At 58.5% G+C, this 18,859-nt stretch overlaps 1 protein-coding gene across 3 annotated transcripts in view; it reads right to left on the bottom strand.

Moving 5' to 3' along the window:
• EPHB1 (EPH receptor B1) overlaps positions 1 to 18,859 on the bottom strand; it is an 80,139-nt gene that overhangs the window by 21,615 nt on the left and 39,665 nt on the right. For 2 of the 3 annotated variants that reach the window (XM_075760733.1, XM_075760735.1), the window contains exons 4-7: positions 8,167 to 8,322; positions 5,105 to 5,440; positions 2,276 to 2,457; positions 937 to 1,099 (exon numbers count right to left, since the gene is read on the bottom strand). In XM_075760733.1, coding sequence (XP_075616848.1) covers positions 937 to 1,099; positions 2,276 to 2,457; positions 5,105 to 5,440; positions 8,167 to 8,322 — 837 coding nt within the window. The remainder of the gene's footprint in view (positions 1 to 936; positions 1,100 to 2,275; positions 2,458 to 5,104; positions 5,441 to 8,166; positions 8,323 to 18,859) is intronic. The other variant, XM_075760734.1, reaches the window with a different exon arrangement.

Consider the following 18,859-nt stretch of genomic DNA (forward strand, 5'->3'; position numbering starts at 1 on the left):
GGCATTGCGGGGGGGTTATTATCATTTCCTTCCCTTCAGTCACCCTGTGTGGTTTTCCTCTTCCCGCCCCGGCTGGTGCTCAACACGAGAACAAGCATGGCATGACCCAGCTTTAGAAAAGAAGGGGAGTTTTAGGAAAGAAGGGGAGTTTTAGGAAAGACAGCCAGCGGTGCTGGGACCCACAAGTGTCACCCAAGCGGAGCAGGAACCGTGCCGGCAAAGGCAAGGAAGGGGCTCCTTGCAGGGACTTCAGCTCCCCCAGTGTCCAAGGGGTAGGAGGACCATGCAAGGAGCCTTGCATCAGTCACCGATTTGTCCCAAAGCCGGAATTAATGAAAAACGCTGCCATGAGTTATCAGTCTCTAAAGGGATGTCGTGTTGGTGGGTGCGGGGAAGCGCTGGGGCCAGAAGAATGACAACACAACTCCAGCGAGGAGGCCAGAAGAAGCCGTGAAGATCGTGAGCTGGCCCTTTCTCTTCGACACAAGTCCTCAGGGTGGAGAATTAGCATTTAGAGATGGGTCTGACCCTTTTAGCTTTGCCCTGATGACTCGGAAGCAGCTCTGAACATCCCCGGAGAGTATCCCCACCCCAGGAGTCCTTCCTCCACGGGCCCACCTCCCTCCGCTCCTCCCCAGCCTGCTGTGCTGGACACGCAGCCGGCGGCAGGGGGGCTCCGCCACCACGGTCAGAGGCAGGAAAGACAAAACCGCAGCTAAATAGCAGGGGAGAAAACAGAGCTAAGAGATTTAAAGCAGATTACTCCTCCAGCTGGCGATTAATAAGACATCGCTGTAAATCACCTGGCTTTTGCCACGCTGCCCGCTGGGAGAGAGGTTTACAGAGACAAGTTCGTTTAATCCAATTAGAGTCCGAAGTCGTCGCTGGAAAGACAACCGCCCCCTTCGTCTCCCTGTCCCCCCTTCCCGGACTCACCGTCCGTCAGCGTCTGGAAGCACATCTTCCCGCTGTACTTGCCGTAGCCGGCCACGGTGCGGGCTCGCACCTGCACCACGTACACCATGCCGGGTCGCAGCCCCTCGATCCTGGCCGTGTTGGTCTGGCTGCGAGCCATGGAGGAGTTGTACTCGTTGTGGTCCTGCTGCCATGGCCAAGAGAAGACGGTCAGCAGAGACGGGGGACAGCAGCGGGGACAACGTGCCCTGCAGATCACCACCATCACTGGTGGCAGGGGTGAGGTTTATCTGCAGGGGGGTGAAGCGGTGGCCCTGGTTCTGCTCCAGGAGGACAAGCGCCGGAGCCTGGGCAAGGTGGCTCAGACCCTCCTGGTTGCCCTTGATCCTTGACATGGAGGATCCCACAGAAACGGGACCCACAAGCTCTGTCGGGCCTCCGAGGAGCTGGGGAGGTCCCCGCGGCACGTGCCTCCCAGGCAGCCCCCCTGGTCCCTCCACAGCAGAGAGCACGGAGCAGCGGGGGGAAACAACAAGAGTATCCAGAACAAAAACACTCATGGGCAGCAAATTCCTCCTCTGTGAACCACTGATGACCCCGCGCATTTCAGAAACGTCCCGCAGTTATGGAAACACCATAACGTGCCCTGCGAGACCCCGCTCACGCAGGTTCAAGGGCAACTTGCCTCTGCTGAGAGCCCCAGCCCCTGGGGTCCCTGCTCTTCTGGCAGGGATCCTTGTGCGAAACCTTGGGGGAAACCTCACGCGTCTCAAATCTCATTTTTTGCAACGTTCCCCAGTGATTTGCTGTAAAGGGACCGCTGGTGAGATCATCTAATTATTCACAAATTAGAGGAATTCATTAAAGCTGGCAAGATGCAGGAGGAACGGAACAGCTTGGGCTCAGCACGGTTCATCGCAAGGGTCGAGAGTATGTCCCCTGCGGGGAAGGATGGCTGCCGGTGAAAGGACGTGGCAGGAGGCAGCGACCCGGGACAGGGACAACCCTGAGAACCTTCACTGGTCCTCGCCGTCCCCCTCCTTTCCTCCTGAGGCTGTCCCCACGCTCTGGGTCCCCGCTCACCCGAGCAGATAAGGCAGCAACGGGCACCGACGTGCTGGAGAAAACGCTGCCACGGGGGAGGAATCAGCATTTGCAGCCGCAACGTCGCTCCCCTTCCTCTGGTTGCACATTGCTCCCGCCCACTGGAGGAGCCAGCGTGGGTGACCTGGTACCTGTCCCACCACATCGATGTTCTCCCTCTCCCAGCAAGCTCAGGACCCCGTGGCAGCGCGGCACGAGGCTCCGCGTGCCCCCAAGCCCACCCACCCTCCGTGGCAAGGTTTCCATCCGAGCTTACCGCTGCCGGCCTGGAGCCCACGGTGCTGCTGACGTCGGGCGTGCAGATGCGGCTCACCTTCTCGTAGTACCGGATCTCGTAGTCCAGGATGATGCCGTTGGGCTGCTCGGGCTGAGGCCAGGAGAGCGTGATGCTCCTCATCGTGGCGCTCACCTGGTGCATGATGGGGACGGTGGAGGGTGCTGCCGAGGAAGCGGGAGGGAGGGAAAATTAATGGAGAGGGGTAGGACCGACAGCCCTGGGGAGGGAGGAAGTCTCCTGGGCACACAGAACATCCCGCGTCTCCCACGCCTGCGGCTGTTCGCCCAGTGGGACAAGCTCACGCGTTCGTAGTAGAAAGACCGGCATCTCAGCAGCTTACGTGGAACCAGAGCAGCGAGCTGGCGAGGGAATTCTAGTATTTAAACCAGCTACGCTTTTTAATTAGGAGCTCAGAAATCCTTGGTGTGCCTTCTCTCTGGGATTGCTTGCTCCAAGGATAGTTCCCACAACGGGGCAAAGACAGCAAAGCTCTCCCCAGCGGGGACAACCCACGGCTCAATGACGGTCTCCAGCTCTGCTCGTCATCTTTTGCCGTAACAGCCTCCGAGGGGGACCCAGCACCCAGCTCTGCAGGAGCCTGTGCCAGCGCTGCAACCCCACGTGCACTCAGTAACAGGATGTAGGAGCAAAAATCTGCCCACCCTGAGGACAACGACGGGAAACCAGGGCAGGGACACCCTGGCCCAGCAAGGGCACCTCAGGGTGCTGGAGCCTGCAGCACTGTTTCACCCGGAGGAGCTGCTGGATCTGCTCTTAGGGGCTCTCTGGGGATGCTTACCCTCAGCACCCAAACGTGCTTCTCCCAGGAGGTTTATTTCCAAAGTGCAAACACTTGCAGAACAGTCTCAAACCATCCCTCAGCTCCTCGCCCGCCCCAGGGCCATGGTGCAAGGGTGCTCAACATGCAGCACCTCCGTCCCTGCAGCTCGAGACCTCCCAGGCAGCAAGCCACAGGGGGCCCGAGCGCCTTGTCGCAGCATCCCCAGAAAAAGCATTAATGCTCGGCACTGGCCGAGGACGCAGTCGGCACCGGGTGCGATCCCGGAGCGATTTATCCGACTCCCTTCCCTCCCTGCCACACGCTTCCCATCAGTCCTGCTGGCCACGCCACACGCCACGCTGCTCTGCAAAGCTGCCCACGGTATTTCAGTTCACTCCCCAGACCAGAGCTAAGCGAGCAGGTTTCCTAAAACAGCTGCCAGGCACATTGTCCCCACCGCCGCTTCTCCCTGCCCCGCTTTCCGCAGGCGCTGGAGCAGTCCCGGGGCTGTTCTGTGCCTGCCGGGGAGCCGAGCATCCCCGGAGCCGAGCATGAGCATCCCCGGAGCCGAGCATGAGCATCCCCAGAGCCGAGCATCCCCAGCAGCAGCAACACCATCCTTCCACCATCAAGGCCACCAAGCTGCTAAATTAGCCAGGAACCGCTTTTCCAAAGGCTTTTTCCCCTCCAAGTTCACAGAATCATAGAATAGTTTGGGTTGGAAGGGACCTTAGAGGTTGTCTAAGTCCAACGCGCTCAGTGAGCGGGGACATCTTCAACCAGGGCAGGCTGCTCAGAGCCCCGTCCAACTAGCCGCGCTGGGAGATGTTGACTGTCCGCCATCGCCTTTGTTTTCCCGGTGTATTTAATCCCGTAATTTTTTTTTACAATCTCTCCACATCCACTCTGAGAAGCAGCTCGTGGGCTGAACCCAAACACTGAGCTTGATTGCTGTTTTGCTAATCGCTGCGCTCCCCGCCCCCTTAGCGCGGATAGTGGCGTGCAGGCGGACGGGGCCGGGGGCAGCCCACGGGATGAGAGGCACGGCCCAGCCCCGATCCGGATCCGGCCCCGCGTGGGGAACGCCGGTGGAATAACCCGCTGCAAAGCCAAAGGGGTTTTAGAGGGACGGGGCCGATCCTGCCCCCGCGTTCCCCTGGGGTTACCCCGCAGCCCGCCCTGCGGCACTGGGAGCGTTTCCAGGTTGATGCTCAGCCTTTGCAGCAGCCGGGGCAGCCCCGGGGTGGGAGACGAGCAAAGAAACACCCCAAAAATGCCACCCCAGGAAAAAAGGCTCGGAGACCAGAGGCTGGTTCAGGAGAAAGCAACGCCAGCCAGGCACAAGCGTAGATTTGTATTTCCCCAGAGCCGGGAGACTAAAATATTTACGCCAGGTTCCTGCCTCCTGCTCTTCCGAGGGAGCAGGTTGGCAAAGGTTGCCCACGTTCCACGCTCGGCACAAAGCAGAAGCTGCCATCCCCTTCCTCTGTTTCCATCCCCTCTGCTTCCCGTACCCCACGCTGCAGCCCAGGAGCGAGTCCCCCCCTTTTCCCGCTGCACATCCCATCCCGCCGGCATCCCGGCTCGGCCCGGAGCTGCTCGTTCAGCTCCCGACGCCTGATGGGGAAGAGGGAGGGAAAGGGGTCAAGAGGAAAACGGTGGGAGAGGGACGTGCCAGGAGACGGGGTCTGAACTTGGCCCTGGGCTGCTGCTCGCCCTGCGCCGCGATGCAGCCAGGCTGCGTCCCAAGGCTGGATTCGCCCCACCTCCCCGCCTGGGAAAAGGAGAGAAACAGCGACGCCATTTCATCCCCAAGCAGTCTAGAGGGGGATAAAAAGCAGCTATCGGTCCTCAGCCCCTTCCCTCCCACAACCCAGCTCTCGCTTCCCCCGGGACGCAGACACCCCTTTCCCCCATCCCTTGCTCTCCCTCTTTTTTTGGCCTTTCCCCCCGCCCCGCTTTCCGCCTTCCCCCCAGCCCGCCTAGGGCCGGGCACGGGTTTCCCGCAGCCATCGCTCGCCACTCACCGGCTTGGTTGGTGGTGATGTTGACGGAGACGTGCTGCGGTGGGAAGGGGCTCTTGTTGGAAACGCCGTTGACGGCCTGGATCTCGAAGGTGTACGGCGTGTGCGCCCACAGGTTGCTGATGAAGACCCGGGTCTCCGTCAGCCCCAGCTGCCTGGGGACAAAGTCCACGTTGTCATCGCAACGGGAGCAGGCGCGTCGGTCCGACCGGCACTTCTTGCAGACGATGTTGTAGGTGACGTCGTCCCGACCCCCCGTCTCTCGCGGCGGGTGCCACTCCAGGATGATGGACGTCTCGTTGACGATGGAGATGACGTTGCGGGGGCCGGATGGGACGCCTGCGGGAAATGAGAGCCCTTGAGGTGGGTCCTTGCCCGAAACGTTACGCTCAGCCCCACCAGGGCTCAGTGGGAGCCCCGGGAGGCTCCAGCACGGAGGAGGACACCCCACGGCTCCGTTTGTCGGTCTACCCATCCCCTCCCGGCTCAGGAAGGATTTGGTGTCCACGGCTTTGCCCGATTCAGGGTCAGGCTATCCCCATCGGCAACGCCGCCCGCCCGCACCACTGGCCACAGAGAGGGGTTTCACGGTTGGGGACGAGGACTCCCGTGCCACAAACCCACTTAATCTCCAAAAATGGCCCCCGTGCAGAGCGCCCACAGCTCCATCTGCCGAGGTGGAGCCATTTTAATGATCGGGAGGTGCCGGGATAGCTCCAGCGCTCGCGTGGAGAGACACCTCGAACAGGTTATCCCGGCGAGAGACACGCCGCTTAGCCAGCACCGTGGAGAAATGGAGGAAAAGAGTCCAAAGCGGTTATTAACGGTTCGATATCTTAAGTTGGGAGCCCGGGTATTTAACAGCACGGAGGAAGGCTCTCCTCCGCGAGCAGCTCAGATGTTGGCCGAGAGATCAAAATTGCATTGATCAAATCCGCCAGGAGCCACGGCAAATGCTTCGGAGGACGGGAATTGAACGCGGCTCCGATCGCCCGTGCTGCCGGAACGGGGCCAGAGTCGATGGGGAGCGATTCGGGAGGAACCCAGGTGGGAGAGCATCATCGAGGTGCAGACATACGTCTGCCCAGGTCTGGGGAAGGTTTTGGGATTAGCCGCGATGGCTTCGTGGCTGAAACCACGCTATCCGGCTGCTGGGTTACATTAATAAGGAGAGCGATTAATTACTCACGCCGGCAGAGCTCGGCGCTGCGCTCCCCGGAAAGAAAAAGGATTGTGCCGCGATGGGGGAGCAATAAAAATGATGGAGGGCTTGACCTGCATGGAAAGGTTAAGAGAGCAAAGCATGCTCCGTCTTGGGGAAAAACATCCCAGGAGAGCCCTCCACGTGTGTGTGACGGGGAACATCGTTAGCGGCTGAAGATAAATTAGCCTTGTTAGTGGCCGGGGATAGGCTAGGCAGAGGTGGCTTCATCAGCACGAGGTTGGCGTGGCCGGTGGGATGGAGATGTCACCCTGCATGGAGGACCTCCGCGGATGAAAGCGTTTTGCTGAAATGCCCGGAAAAATAGCAGTCTTTTAAAAAAAAAATAAAAATCTAAAATAAAATAATTCTGTTCCCTTTAATTCTTTTCCCCTTGAGCGGCGGCTGGCGTGGTGTCCTCGCTGGAAAGGGCTTTGCGTGGACTCGAGGCACCACAGAGGTCCCGTCATGGGGCTCCTAGCACGGAGCGGAGATGTCTGGGGGGGCTACAGGAGGGGTGGCGGGGGAAGGACATCATTCCACGGGGGAACCAGCCCAAAGGACCCACAAAGGCTGGGGAGAAGGATCAATAAATAGCGAGTTACCCCAAAAAAAGCTGCAACTTGTCTCGGGACCTTCATCCAATCCCCCACTTCGCACCTTCAGCAGACAACATCTTTTTGAGATTTCACCCCCCCCCCCAAGAAAAAGGGAGAAAACCATCTTTTTTCCACAGCCCAGAGGCAAACCACTGTCTCCCCAAATCCCCCCCTAACTTCAATGGCAGCTCGTTCCCTCCCCTGGCAGGGGGTACGGGGTACGCTTGCAGGCATCGCCCTCGGGAAGGGCTGCGGTCCGGGGTAGCGCCTGCAGCTCCCCGCTGTTATTCACCCCTCTGACACAGAGAAACTTTGCCAGAGAACAGCTGGCACCTCGAAGAAGAGCGTTGTAAAATTAAGCGTCGACGAGAAGAAATAAAAATCTGCAAATGGACTTTTTTTTTTATACTGTATTCCTGTAACGCAGCGATACTGTAAATCAGCTCTGTAACGAGACATCATAAAGATATATAGATTTATCTGCAGTCGTGCTACCTGCTGACTGCCCTGCTCTGACAGCTCAAGCGATCCGGCAAAACACGCAAATCCTTTCCTCGTTTCCGACACGCGTTTCGGGCATGGCTCAGCACCGAGGGTCCGGAGCATCCTTGTGCTAAAGCTCCCTGATGGGCTGATTCAAGGGTCCGGAGCATATTTTGGGGAGGGGGAGTCGAGGCTGAGACACACGTTCCCAGCGGGCTGAAGAGCACAGCGGCTCTTTCTTCTCTCCTGGGCTCTTTTCTCACCAAAAGACAGGCTCGAGGCCGCCCTGCCAGCCCAGGTTGGTCAGGCAGGCAGCCGAGCAGCGATCGTGTGACACCGCGCTGAACACCGAGGCGTAACGCGCCCTTTCCCCGCTATGAAAAAACCCACCCCATCTGCAAGACCACGAATGAGATAGCAAGAGGAGATAACTTTAAATTCTAATTTATCCCGGGGACCATCTCCCCGCCGTCGCCGCCGCTGCCAGGGTGACGTATAAATCCAAAGGGCTGCCGGAGAGGCGGGTTGCGGGGCCATCCCATCATTCGGTGCGTGCCACGGCAGCGTCCCGTGGCAAAGGGCGATGAGACGTCATCTGCCGACGTCAGCGCGGCCGCGAAGGAATTGGCGCAGCACGCGGAGGAGGCGCCGCGCGGAGAGGGACGGGCGTTCAACGCGGGTTCCGCGGCCCCGCGGCGGGGTGACCTCGGCTAGCTGCCGGCCGCCCACCCAGCCGCTCTCTCACTCTCCCCCCCCCCACCAACCCCGACGCCGTTACTCACTGGTGCAGGCAGCCGCCGGCGGGTCGAAATCCGCCCGGTAGTAGCCGTTGCGGCAGGTGCAGAGCGGGGAGGCCTCGGCGGTGGAGCGGCTGTTGGAGGGGCACGGTGCGCAGAGCCCCGCGCCCTGGCTGGCCTTGAACGTCCCCGCCGGGCAGGCTGCAAGAGAAAGGAGAGGAAAGCAGTTGGGTGACGAACCGTCCCGGGGCGGAGGTGAAAACGGGTCTTTGTCCTTGGAACGGGGCGGGAAGAAACAAATGAAAGAAAGAAAAGAAAGAAGAGACAGAAAAGCTTCACAGCGGTATCAGAGCCAAGCGTAGCACCTTCCTATGAAGACGGGGGGGCCGTAATCTTCCACGCTGGCCATGAACTATTTCTGGAGCCACCAGAAAAACACCGAATCGCTGCTTCGCTCCCCACCGCTCATACTCGGGTAGGGGGATGGCAGAGGGGCTGCGGGACCCCCTTCCCCAGGGACAGGGACGTGCAGGGGCGGGACAGCATTCCCCTTCTGCTGATCCGAAACATCCCTTTCCGCCACCCCAAGGGCATGGCTCTTAAATATCTTTTTCCATGCAAAATTGGAATATTTAATTAAAAAGTTGACACGATGCCCATGACAGCCTCTTTACGTGTCCATTCCGTTAATCCCCCAGGGCTGGGGCTAAAAACCTTCCCGGCCTTCAGGCTCTGAGTTTGTTCAAGCAGGAAATGGCAACTAATTCATAAACGAGAAGACGCTCCAGTCATCGTTACGGCAAGGCTTTGACCAGTGACGGGGGCAGGTTTCATTAATCCAGCGTCTCGCTGCTCTGGGGTTAGAGGGTGACGATGGAGTGACGAGGACGGGGTCCCTTGTCCCCACCTCACCGGTCCTCACCAACTAGGTGCTGATGAACGGACGCTCATCCATCCTTGACGTCTAACGAGATCCTTGGGTGACCCCTACAAAACCAAAGGCTGCAGAAGGGACCACCTAAATTTTGGCATGCGTACCCCAGGGACCAGACCTCCATCCAGGTCCACCACCCAGCTGCAGGGGGGGTGACAGATAGCTCCTGGCCTCGCACATACGATGGTCCCACCTCCGTTTGGCTCCCAGCTCTGCCCTCGCCGTGCTGTCACCTCCAAGGCATGGCTCTGCAGAGAAACACCCTAAGTGTCTCATAAACACGGCGATGATTGAGATAATGGAAAGTGCCTCTTAGCCCCTGTCTGCTGCATCAGGATATGAGGCATCTCCTAGCAGCCATGAAGAGGAAATTAATAGGAGCGAGCAGGAGTAACCACTTTGATGCAATTTCCTTGGGAGATAGTGGACCATCTAATCTTTATTGGAGCCCTTTAACCTGTCATTCAAAACTCATGAAGGCCTCTTGCTCACACAGTCTCTCCAGATATTAAAAGATGATAAAAAAGGATAAATCAAAACAATATTTTACAATTTTATTATTCAGGGGATTTTTTTCCCCCCTGCCTGAGGTACGCAACCGGCTGCAACGAACCGTCTCTTTCCAAAGGGACTACCAGCTGAGCGGGGACATGGCATCCCTGAGGGACCATCTCACGCTGCCCTTCCTCCTCCCCACCACGGGAGGACTGCCGGCGTCCTCCGCATCCCACACGGACGGCCCCGTGCGGATAGCACTTGGAGCCATAACCCAGCACCTCGTGCAGGCGGGCAGCTAGGTGGTCACCACGCATTGCAGGGCACCGGGTGGGCACACGAGGGCTTGAGGGGGAACTTCAGGATGCCGGAGCAGAAGGCAGGCGGACGCAGACCCTTCCCTGAGCCACGCACACAACCCCACGCCCCGTACCAGCACCAGGAAGCGCAGAGTTACACCAGACACGCAAGGCAGGAGACGTGACCACACGTGGACACCAAGACTTCGAGGTGGATCTCCACTTCTCCACCTCTCCCTTCCCACCAGCACCTCCCCGCGACATCCCACCAGCGAGCGCAGGCATCCACGAGACACGCGACGGGTGACTCGCGGGCTCTAGAGCTGGAGGACGCGTTCGGAAACGTGCCCAAAACCTGCTGGGCTCTCTGGAGGAGCAGGGAGGAGAGGGCAGGGATACCAGGGAACGGCCGCCCGGATCCTGGTGGAAGGGGACGGGACGGGGAGGGAGGAGGATGAGGGTCGCAGCGCTATGAGCGCGCCTCACTGTTTTAAGCACAGGGGCGCGTTGGTGAGTCAAAGGGGTTTGTTAATTTTTAATTACAATTAATCCAAGTGATGCTTTGTCAAAATACCTGAACGAAGTACACTCTGCAACCCAGTGTCCTCAGGTTTCTTTTATCACTTCACTTATCCGTAAATTCCTGTAATCTGCAGGCATGTGGCTCTTAATTGTTACTATTACCAATTAGCTTTCCCCTCCCGTAATTACACTGTGCTTGCCTAACGTCTCCCGCAGTTTCGGGGGAGGCTGACGCCTTCTCCTTCCTCCCCAAGCCGCCGCGGGCTGCAACCCTCCGCTCTCGCCGCTGCCTTTTTCTGGGGGACCCGAACAACGAACCTCACGCTGAAGATGCCACCGAAACCCCCAAGCCCCTGCGACGCCACGGTGGGATTCACAGGGACCGGCGCGGGATCCACGGCCCCTCGGATGGTAAGCGCGAGCGGAAGGCTGGGATGGAGGGCTCGCGCCCGGGAGGGAGCAATAAATCACCCCGCTGACGGCAAAGTGCCATCTTCGCCTTGAGTTAAGGGCTGCTGCAGGGAGGTTTCCCAGGGCTGGATCCGCGATAGCACCTCGGCCAAGCGCGGGACGGGCTCTGCCTCGGCTTTCCCTGCAGAACCGGGCTCCTTCCCACGGTGCCCAGGCTGCGGCGCAATCCGCATCTCTTCGGCCTGCAGAAGAATTAATTGATTGTTGATTACATGGGCTGGATAAGATTAATGATGTGCTTAACTATCCATTTCTTCACGTTGAAGCGCTAGGGGTGCGTTTGACAACGATGAGGCACGAAACCCGGCCATGCCGCTCAGAGACTTCGGCGCTCGCCGGGGGCTGCTTGCTCCACATTTAACACCCCTCCCCAGCCCCCGGAACCCGGAGCTGCCCACGGCCCGGTCGTCCTGCCTGCACACCGGGGATGCCGCACATCCCGGGCGGCGAGGGCCAGGGCTTTGTGGGCAGGACCCCTTCCCAGGGCTGAGCGCAGGCGTTTGGGGGCGGGAGGGAGGGAGCATCGCCGTGGGGCTCCCGAATCCCAGGCTTCTTGCAGAGAGATGTCATCACTGGCGGTTAGAGGCAGGGTGGGAAATAAAATAAAATAAAATAGATGCAAGTGGCTCCCATGCCCAAAGGGTGATGGGGAGATGGCAGCTGATTTGCGGCAGCAGCCCACAGGGCTGGACGCAGCTGGGGCTCTCCCGGCCGGAGCTGCCCCTCGTAGCCCCACCAGAAGCATCCCCAGCACGCACGGGGTGGGATGAATTATCGACCCCGTAACAGCACGCAGCACCGTCGCCGGGCTTTTTCCTGCTGCAAACTCTCCTGTCTTAACAACGTGTACCCCGCAGCCTTGTATTTTGGGTACCAGGGGTGCTGGAAAGAGCCGGAGGTAGGTGGGATCCCCGCTCACCCTGCCCAAGGCGAGCCACCGCCAACAGACCAGGGCGCAAGCGTGGGGGTAGCCAAGCGTTTCATTTTTCAAACTAAATCCTCTCTGTTAACGCCTGGAACTTGCACTTTTTAATTACTCTCTCAGGGAAGCTTTAGTCAAAAAGAAAAAAAAAAAGAAGAAAAAGAAAGGAAGGAGACATCTCCTCTACATTAACTTGCTCTAAAGCTCCCCAGGGACACGGGGTGGCATTTTGCCTTACCCGGTTTTAAAATAGGAGCTTCGGCACAGAACGAGAGACGTCAGCCTGCAATTCCCCACAGCCCTCGCCGGCACCCCGCCGCAGCTCCCTTCGCCCACAGCACACCCCGTCTGCGCCGTCCCATCGTTCCCGTACCCCCAACATCCCCGCTGGGGCAGAACTAACCGCGTTTGCCAGATCTTCCCGAATTCATACTTGTTTTGGGTTCTCTTTTGGATCCCGTGCCTTTGCAGGGCAAACCCCGTGCCTTTAAGCGTGGTCACGGTGGCGATGAGAAGACGGGTTAGAAGCAGCAGCGCTGCACGAGGCGATGCCCTCGAGCGAGCCGGAGGTACGGCGAGGATTGCCACGTGCAAAGGCGCTAAAAAGCCCGGAGGATCCAGCCTTGCTCCAAAAAAATACAGGTAGCTGGCACCTACCAGCGCCCCCGGGAGATGGGCAGCGGGGAAGGTGCCCTGTTGGGTTTAAAGACACCACGGGCCGTGAACAAAGAAGAAGTTGCGGCTCATTGCACTTATAGCCCACTGGAAAAGGATTCAAGGCCATTTCCCTCCCCCCCCTTTCTGCAAACTACAACTTTTCCTTAAGGAAAAAAAACTGGCTCCTAAAACCAACACTTTGGGGCTCACAATTTTGGATGGAACCTATAAAAAAAAAAAAAGAAAAAGAGAGGAGAAGCTTCCTAGAAACCCCTTGTACATTGTGCAGGCACCTTTGGCACAAAAGGCATTTCTCTTTAAGCACAACAGGAAAAAAAAAAAAGAGAGGGGAAAAAAAAAAAGCCCGTCAATTTTTCCAGCCTTCCAATGGAGATTTTCTGATTAGCCCCAATTACGGGTATTTTAGCAGCAGAGCAGCTCTCCTCCCCGTCCCACTGCCTCCCCGTGGAGCCCACACGCAGGCGAGGGAGCCCTCCTGGATGCTTTCAGCTGAGAGACACCAACCCCGGCAAACAAACACCCCCACGAAATCGCGTGCTATAGAAAAACGACGTTTAGAGGCTGCTGTGATGACAGGGGCCGGCACGCCAGCAGCCGGCGCGGCTTTCCAGGGCGGCTGTCGGCTCGGCTCCCCGGGGACGGACGTGCCGGGCTACGGAGCTGCAACACAACCCACGTTTTTGGGGTTGGATCCCTTTGATGTGTGGCCAACACCAGGGATGCGGGCTGCAGTTTAGGGGGGAGAAAAAAACCCCAGCCGAATCAGGCAAGCTGTCACCCGCCCGCCGCCGCTGCCTGCTGGGGGCTGCCGTCTCCCCGTCCTCAAAGGGCTACGTGGGTGCTGCCCTCCCGCCCCGCTCTCGTCTCCCTCGGCATCCCCCACGCAAACATCCGAGCAGGGAGCGAGCGCCGAAGGTTTGATTGCATCCCTCTCCTGTCACCCCTTCCCTCCGGCATCTCTGTCAGGGAGGGGGTTGGGGTCTTCCCCCCCCCCCCCCATTTCTACTTTTTAATGACCCACTTCTCTTTTATATCAAGCCAAGCGCTTCTCCTGAGCGCCTCGGCCCCGGCACCGCCGTGCTGTCCTCCGCGAAGCACCCACAAATTAATCCGGCGACGTTCCCGTATTCGGAGTGACGCGAGGAGGGGAGGGAGGGTACCCATGGCACGCATCCTGCCTGCCCGACCTGAAGGGAGACGGGGATCAGAGCCAGCGCTGAAACACTCCGTGAGCCACCAAACCTCCTTTCCTCCCTCGGGGTAGGGTGAGGAGCGTGGCCTGGACGGGGAAACGCCAGAGTCTGAGCATCCCCGGCCCCGAAGCATCCTCGGACAGACGGACGCTTGCTCCTCCAGGGAGGGAGCTCAGCACGAGTGCCCAGGGCAACCCCAGTACCCCGGGGACAAAGCCTTGTCCCAGCAAGGGATAAAACCCTCATTTTGGTGCAAACTTCACCATTTTCACAGCCAAACTCACAAATTCTCGCCATTTCGGATCGCCACTCCCGCCTCGGGGCCGAGCGCTCGCCCAACTTAATTACAAACGGTGCCCGCCTTGCTGCGTCTCTGTATTTCAGCGCCGTACGGGCAGAAACTCATGAGATAAACATGAGCTTCCCAGCATCCGGGTCGGCATCCTGCGGGCGACGGGCCGCATCCCTCCCCGACGCGCAGAGGAAAGAGGCCCTGGCTCCTCGTGACGCAGCCCGTTAATTAAACCAGTCCTTCACCTCTGGAGGAATAAGGTTTAGATCTGCCTTGGGACACGTGTAAATTAAAGTCAGCGGCTTCAGAGCCCAGCCCGCTATGGTTTATTCATGGAGGAAAAGTAAAATTCAACGTGATTTTTGCCTTCTCAGGGTTTTTCCTTTTTTATTTTAATTTTTTTTTCCTCTTCTCACAGCTCCCGCAAGTGAAACGTGGCCGGTGCTCGCCCAGAGGAAGCATTTCTCCTCCAGGAAGGCTGGCTTGGGAAAATTAAGGGCGTCTGGATGCAGAAGAGCTTCGACACCAACTGTCCAGCTGGTATCGTGACCCTAAACAAGGAGTTTAAGCCCAGAGCAGGGCACGGAAGAAGCCGGTTTTGGGTCCCACGCGTCCCGCTGCTCACTGCCCGCGGCACCCACCTTCCCATTTCAGCATTTCTGGGCTTGGCTTTCTCCGTTTGTCACGGTTGGGGGGATTCAGAAGGTCTAAAGATGAAATCTGTCCCGGATCCATCCGTTGGATGAGAACGGGGAGAGCACACGCGTCCTGGGCAGACGGCGCCGCGGGGCTGCCAGCTTGCCGTGGAGCGGGGAAACTTGCTTTGCCCTCCAAAACAGTCAACGGGGGGGTGGAAAAAACCCCACCAAACCAACACTTCTCAAGGTCATTTTTGAAAATCAATCTTCTCCTACTCGGCTTTTGCTTTGCCTTAGTTTCGGCTCTGCATGGGACCAAGGCTGCCCGATCTCACGCTGGTGCCCCTCCGTAAACCAGCCACGGAAATAACGATGCCCGACCCTCTGCTCACTTTCGCACGTGAAATCAGGGGTGAAACACGGCTGGCGGGCACGCGGCACAGCTCGTGGAGACCCCCCAGCCCCTTTCCATTTCTCCCCCACGCTTTTAACTCCCTCCCTTGGGAATTAAAGCACATCTACGGAGGAGGGAGGATGGAGCGCTGCCCCTCTGAGCACCCACTTTCCGTGACCGGTCGCTAAATAATTTGATCAAACACCAGACAACCTGCGTACGCAGTGAGGTTTGCGGCAGAGCGACCAGCAGCCACGTGGCTCCGGCGGTGACTGGCACCCGATGCTCCTCACCGTCCTAACACTGCCCGAGATTATTACTCTGAGTCAACAAACAAAGGGGAAAGAAGTTCTCGGCAGCGGTTTGAGGCTATTGAACCTCCTCATACTCTTCTTTAAAATCCTACTTAGTGGCGGCAGCCTGCCATGGGCTCTTTCCGAGACCGTCAGCCGGAGAGGGGACCACCAGGACTGGTCCCGGTGAGCAGATGCATCCCCAGCGTCACCCGCAATGAACCTCCCGCTGAGTTCGGAGCGAACAACTGGGGGGATAAAAATTCAGGCCAGGACTCGCGTCCCGAAAACACAAGCCCCAGAAGATGCTTCGCTCCCACCGCGGGCATCGGGCTCGATACAGGAGTGGCGGAGCGAGGTTACGTCCCCTGTGAACCGCAGGAAGGTGAGCCTCCAGGAGTTGATGGAGACGGGCTGGAAGCCGCACGGAGCAGCCGATACCTTCATGTACTGCTTCACCCAGCACATTGCCTTCACCCCTCGACGCCCACGTGAGCTATCGAGCCGCCTAACGAGCGGGAAAGCGATGCCACGAAAACTCGTCGTGGTGGGTCCCGCAGCGGCTCTTCCCCCGGGGCAGAGGTGCTGCCCGTAGTTAGAAACCCCCTGCAGACGACGCAGAGCCCTCCTGGGGATTTCAGGAACCACCGAGGGCACTCCCTAACTCCAGACCCCCCCTCTTCCGACTGGGAAATGGGGGCGGCATCGCCCTGGGCTCCCACAAACCCTTCCTGGCTGGGAAGCAAACACCTCCCGTTCCTAATAGGGACTAATTAAGCACCTTTTCCTCCTTCGCCAGCTCACGCCACGCAGTATCCCCTCTATCTAGAGAGCATCAAGTGCTTATTAATTACGTCTGAAGTGGTTCCTCGTTAGTGCTGACGCCAAAGGATGAGTCACTCCCCACCGGGATGGGGATGGGGGAGAGGTTCAGCTCCCGGCACGGGCAGGGACACGCGGACACACGGTTTGCTCGTGTCCGTGCCACGGCACTGGAGGGACTGGGCTGCGCTGGGATGCCCCATCCCGGAGCAGACACCCCCCCATCCCGGCGGAGATGAGCCGCGGGGGCTGGGGTTTGGCTGACTGCTTGAGGACCGTGCCCAGGGATGGATTTGGAAAAGGGGGGGAGGAAGACATCCCGACCAAGGCGCAACTGCTCTCCCACATCCCCCATCCACCCCAAGAGCCCCGTGCATGGAATTAATTAGAAAAGTAATTAAGAGAGCTCCCCTATGAATATTTATAACAGAACGAGCCATAATTACTGTTCCTGGGAGGAAAGGCGCCTTCCGACCCAGCCGCAGAGCGGTGGGGGGAAACACGGTACCGGCCGGGGGACCAGAGGCCCCATCTTCTCCTGCCCCGTCTTCTCCTGCCTTCACACCTCCTCGCCCGCCCACGGCCCTGGCGCCTGGACACCGCCTCCACCATCCCACCCTGCGCCTCCACCATCCCACGCAGATTGGAGAAACGCGCTCCCTTCCCGCCCCCGGGGCAGCGCTTTCGGCAGCAAGCCCCAATTCCTGCAGCGGGGCGCGATTTGTTATTTCTCTATCCGAGGACCTCTCGTAGTCCGTAGGATTCCCCTCCCTTTCAGTAACACCTCCTTCCCACCCAAAGCAGCGAAGGGGCGGCTGCTGCCATTGACTTGCCCTGCTCCCCCCAAGCACCTCTTATCAGCCCTAATTTCCTGGAGCCAGAAAATGCCTAAAAATCAATCTCAGAGAGTTTTACCAGTCTCCCAGTTATTTATTTTTCCCCCTCTCTGCTCCGTTCCCAGTCCAAACCACTCACTTCCAAGCACCCTTCCCCAGTAAGGACCTGGCTGAGTCCCCACCTCACTACCTTCATCCCAACTTCCCAACTCCCCCCGGTATAACAGTGCGGGAAAGCACACGGGACCATGGAAATTTTGGGTTTCTTTCCCAAATCCCGTCTCTCTGCACACAGTTGAGCTTAAAAAGTCTTCCCGACCCTGCTCCAGCTGGCAGGAGAGCCGGTCCCGGGAACATCCCAACTCCCCGGAAGCCGAGTCCCACTGCCACCGGGCACCACCATGGTGGTCACTACAAAAGAAATACCTTGGGGAAAAACAAAAAAAAAAAATGCTTTTTCATGGCACTCGGGCTCCACTACCAGTTAGAAATAGGAAGCAAGGAGAGATGAAAAAGCTAAGATCAGACGGGCTCCTCGGGCATCACATCGCTGCAGTGCCAGGGTGGGGGAGAGGGGACCGCGAGGAAGATGAAACAGTTGGATCCCCTTCCACGTCCCTCACCCTTTGAGGTTCTCCTGCAGCATCGTTCCCGCCAACGGAAAATTCGGCCGGGGCCAAATTTCCACCCTCTCCTCCCCGCACGACGCCGTCTTGCAAAAGATGCTCACAGTCCCAAGGGCAGGGTCCGGCTTGCGGGTCAAGAGCAAAGGGAAGGCATGGAGAAGATGTCCACCCCACGGTGGCCGTGCCGGTGTCTTGGAGACCCCAGGTGCCGGCCCCACCTCAGCAGCCACCGGGGCTCGAGCAGCACAAACCAGCCGAGGTCCCTGCCTGCCAGGAGCTCAACGGAGAGAGCAAACCAGACAACGCGTCAGGGTAACTCAACGCAACTCGGCTCCAACGTAACTACCATCAGGTCGGTGGTGGTTGCAAGCATTGCCGGACAGAATGAGGAGCATCTCAAAGCTCGAAGGTGGAAAGCTGTGGTAGCTCATCCTCCACAGCTCGCTGACAAGAGACAGAGCTGGAGTAGACGGCATTCCAACAGCTCAATGTCCAAGTGGAAACCAGTAGCGAGTGGTGCCCATCAAGGGTACATACTGGGACCAGTACAGTTCAATATCTTCATCAATGGCGGACGGTGGGATTGAGCGCACCCTCAGCAAGTTTGCAGATGACACGGGGGTTGGACAGGATGATCTCTGAAGGTCCTTTCCAGCCAAACCTTCCCGTGATTCCACGATTCCCGCAGCGGGAAGGCAGGCAATCTGCTCAAAAGCTCCCAGCCAGGGAAAGGACCTTCTGCAAACAGCACGAACACGCTGGCACCGTCCACGTTGGTGCCACCACCGGGCACAGGAGAGATGCCCAACGCCGCAGGGTGGGACAGCACCCACTAACCCCACCGCTGAGCGCAGCCAGCTTCTCCCTGATGAAATCCCCACCCGTGTCCCACGCTGGTGGTAGCGACAAGCGGGCAAAACAAAACAAAACAGTAGTCTCCTCCATCCTCGACATCTGTTACAACACGCAAGTCAAAGCCACCCGGGATTGTGGGGATTTACAGTAGGCAGCTCGGGAAGCTTTTCTTAGCTGTGAAACATAATTTGCACCTTGGGTTCTCTAAGAATAAGTTGTCTTAAATAATAATACGCGATGAAGAGCTCACGAGCAGATCGGATGCGGAGGCAGGAGGTCTGTGACAGCTTCGGGTCTCGCCCTGTCGCCCTCGTCCCAGCACCGCCGTCCCGCTGCGAGTGCCGACCCCGCTCGCCCAGCATGCTGGAACAGATGCCCGTGGCAGAACCGGGAGATTTGGGGGTCTAGCCAGAGAACCTTTGGGGCGTGCCCAGAACCATCGCAAGCTTTCAAACAGATTCCCCAATT

This window comes from Balearica regulorum, chromosome 9 (assembly GCF_011004875.1).
Source record: "Balearica regulorum gibbericeps isolate bBalReg1 chromosome 9, bBalReg1.pri, whole genome shotgun sequence".
NCBI lineage: Eukaryota > Metazoa > Chordata > Aves > Gruiformes > Gruidae > Balearica > Balearica regulorum.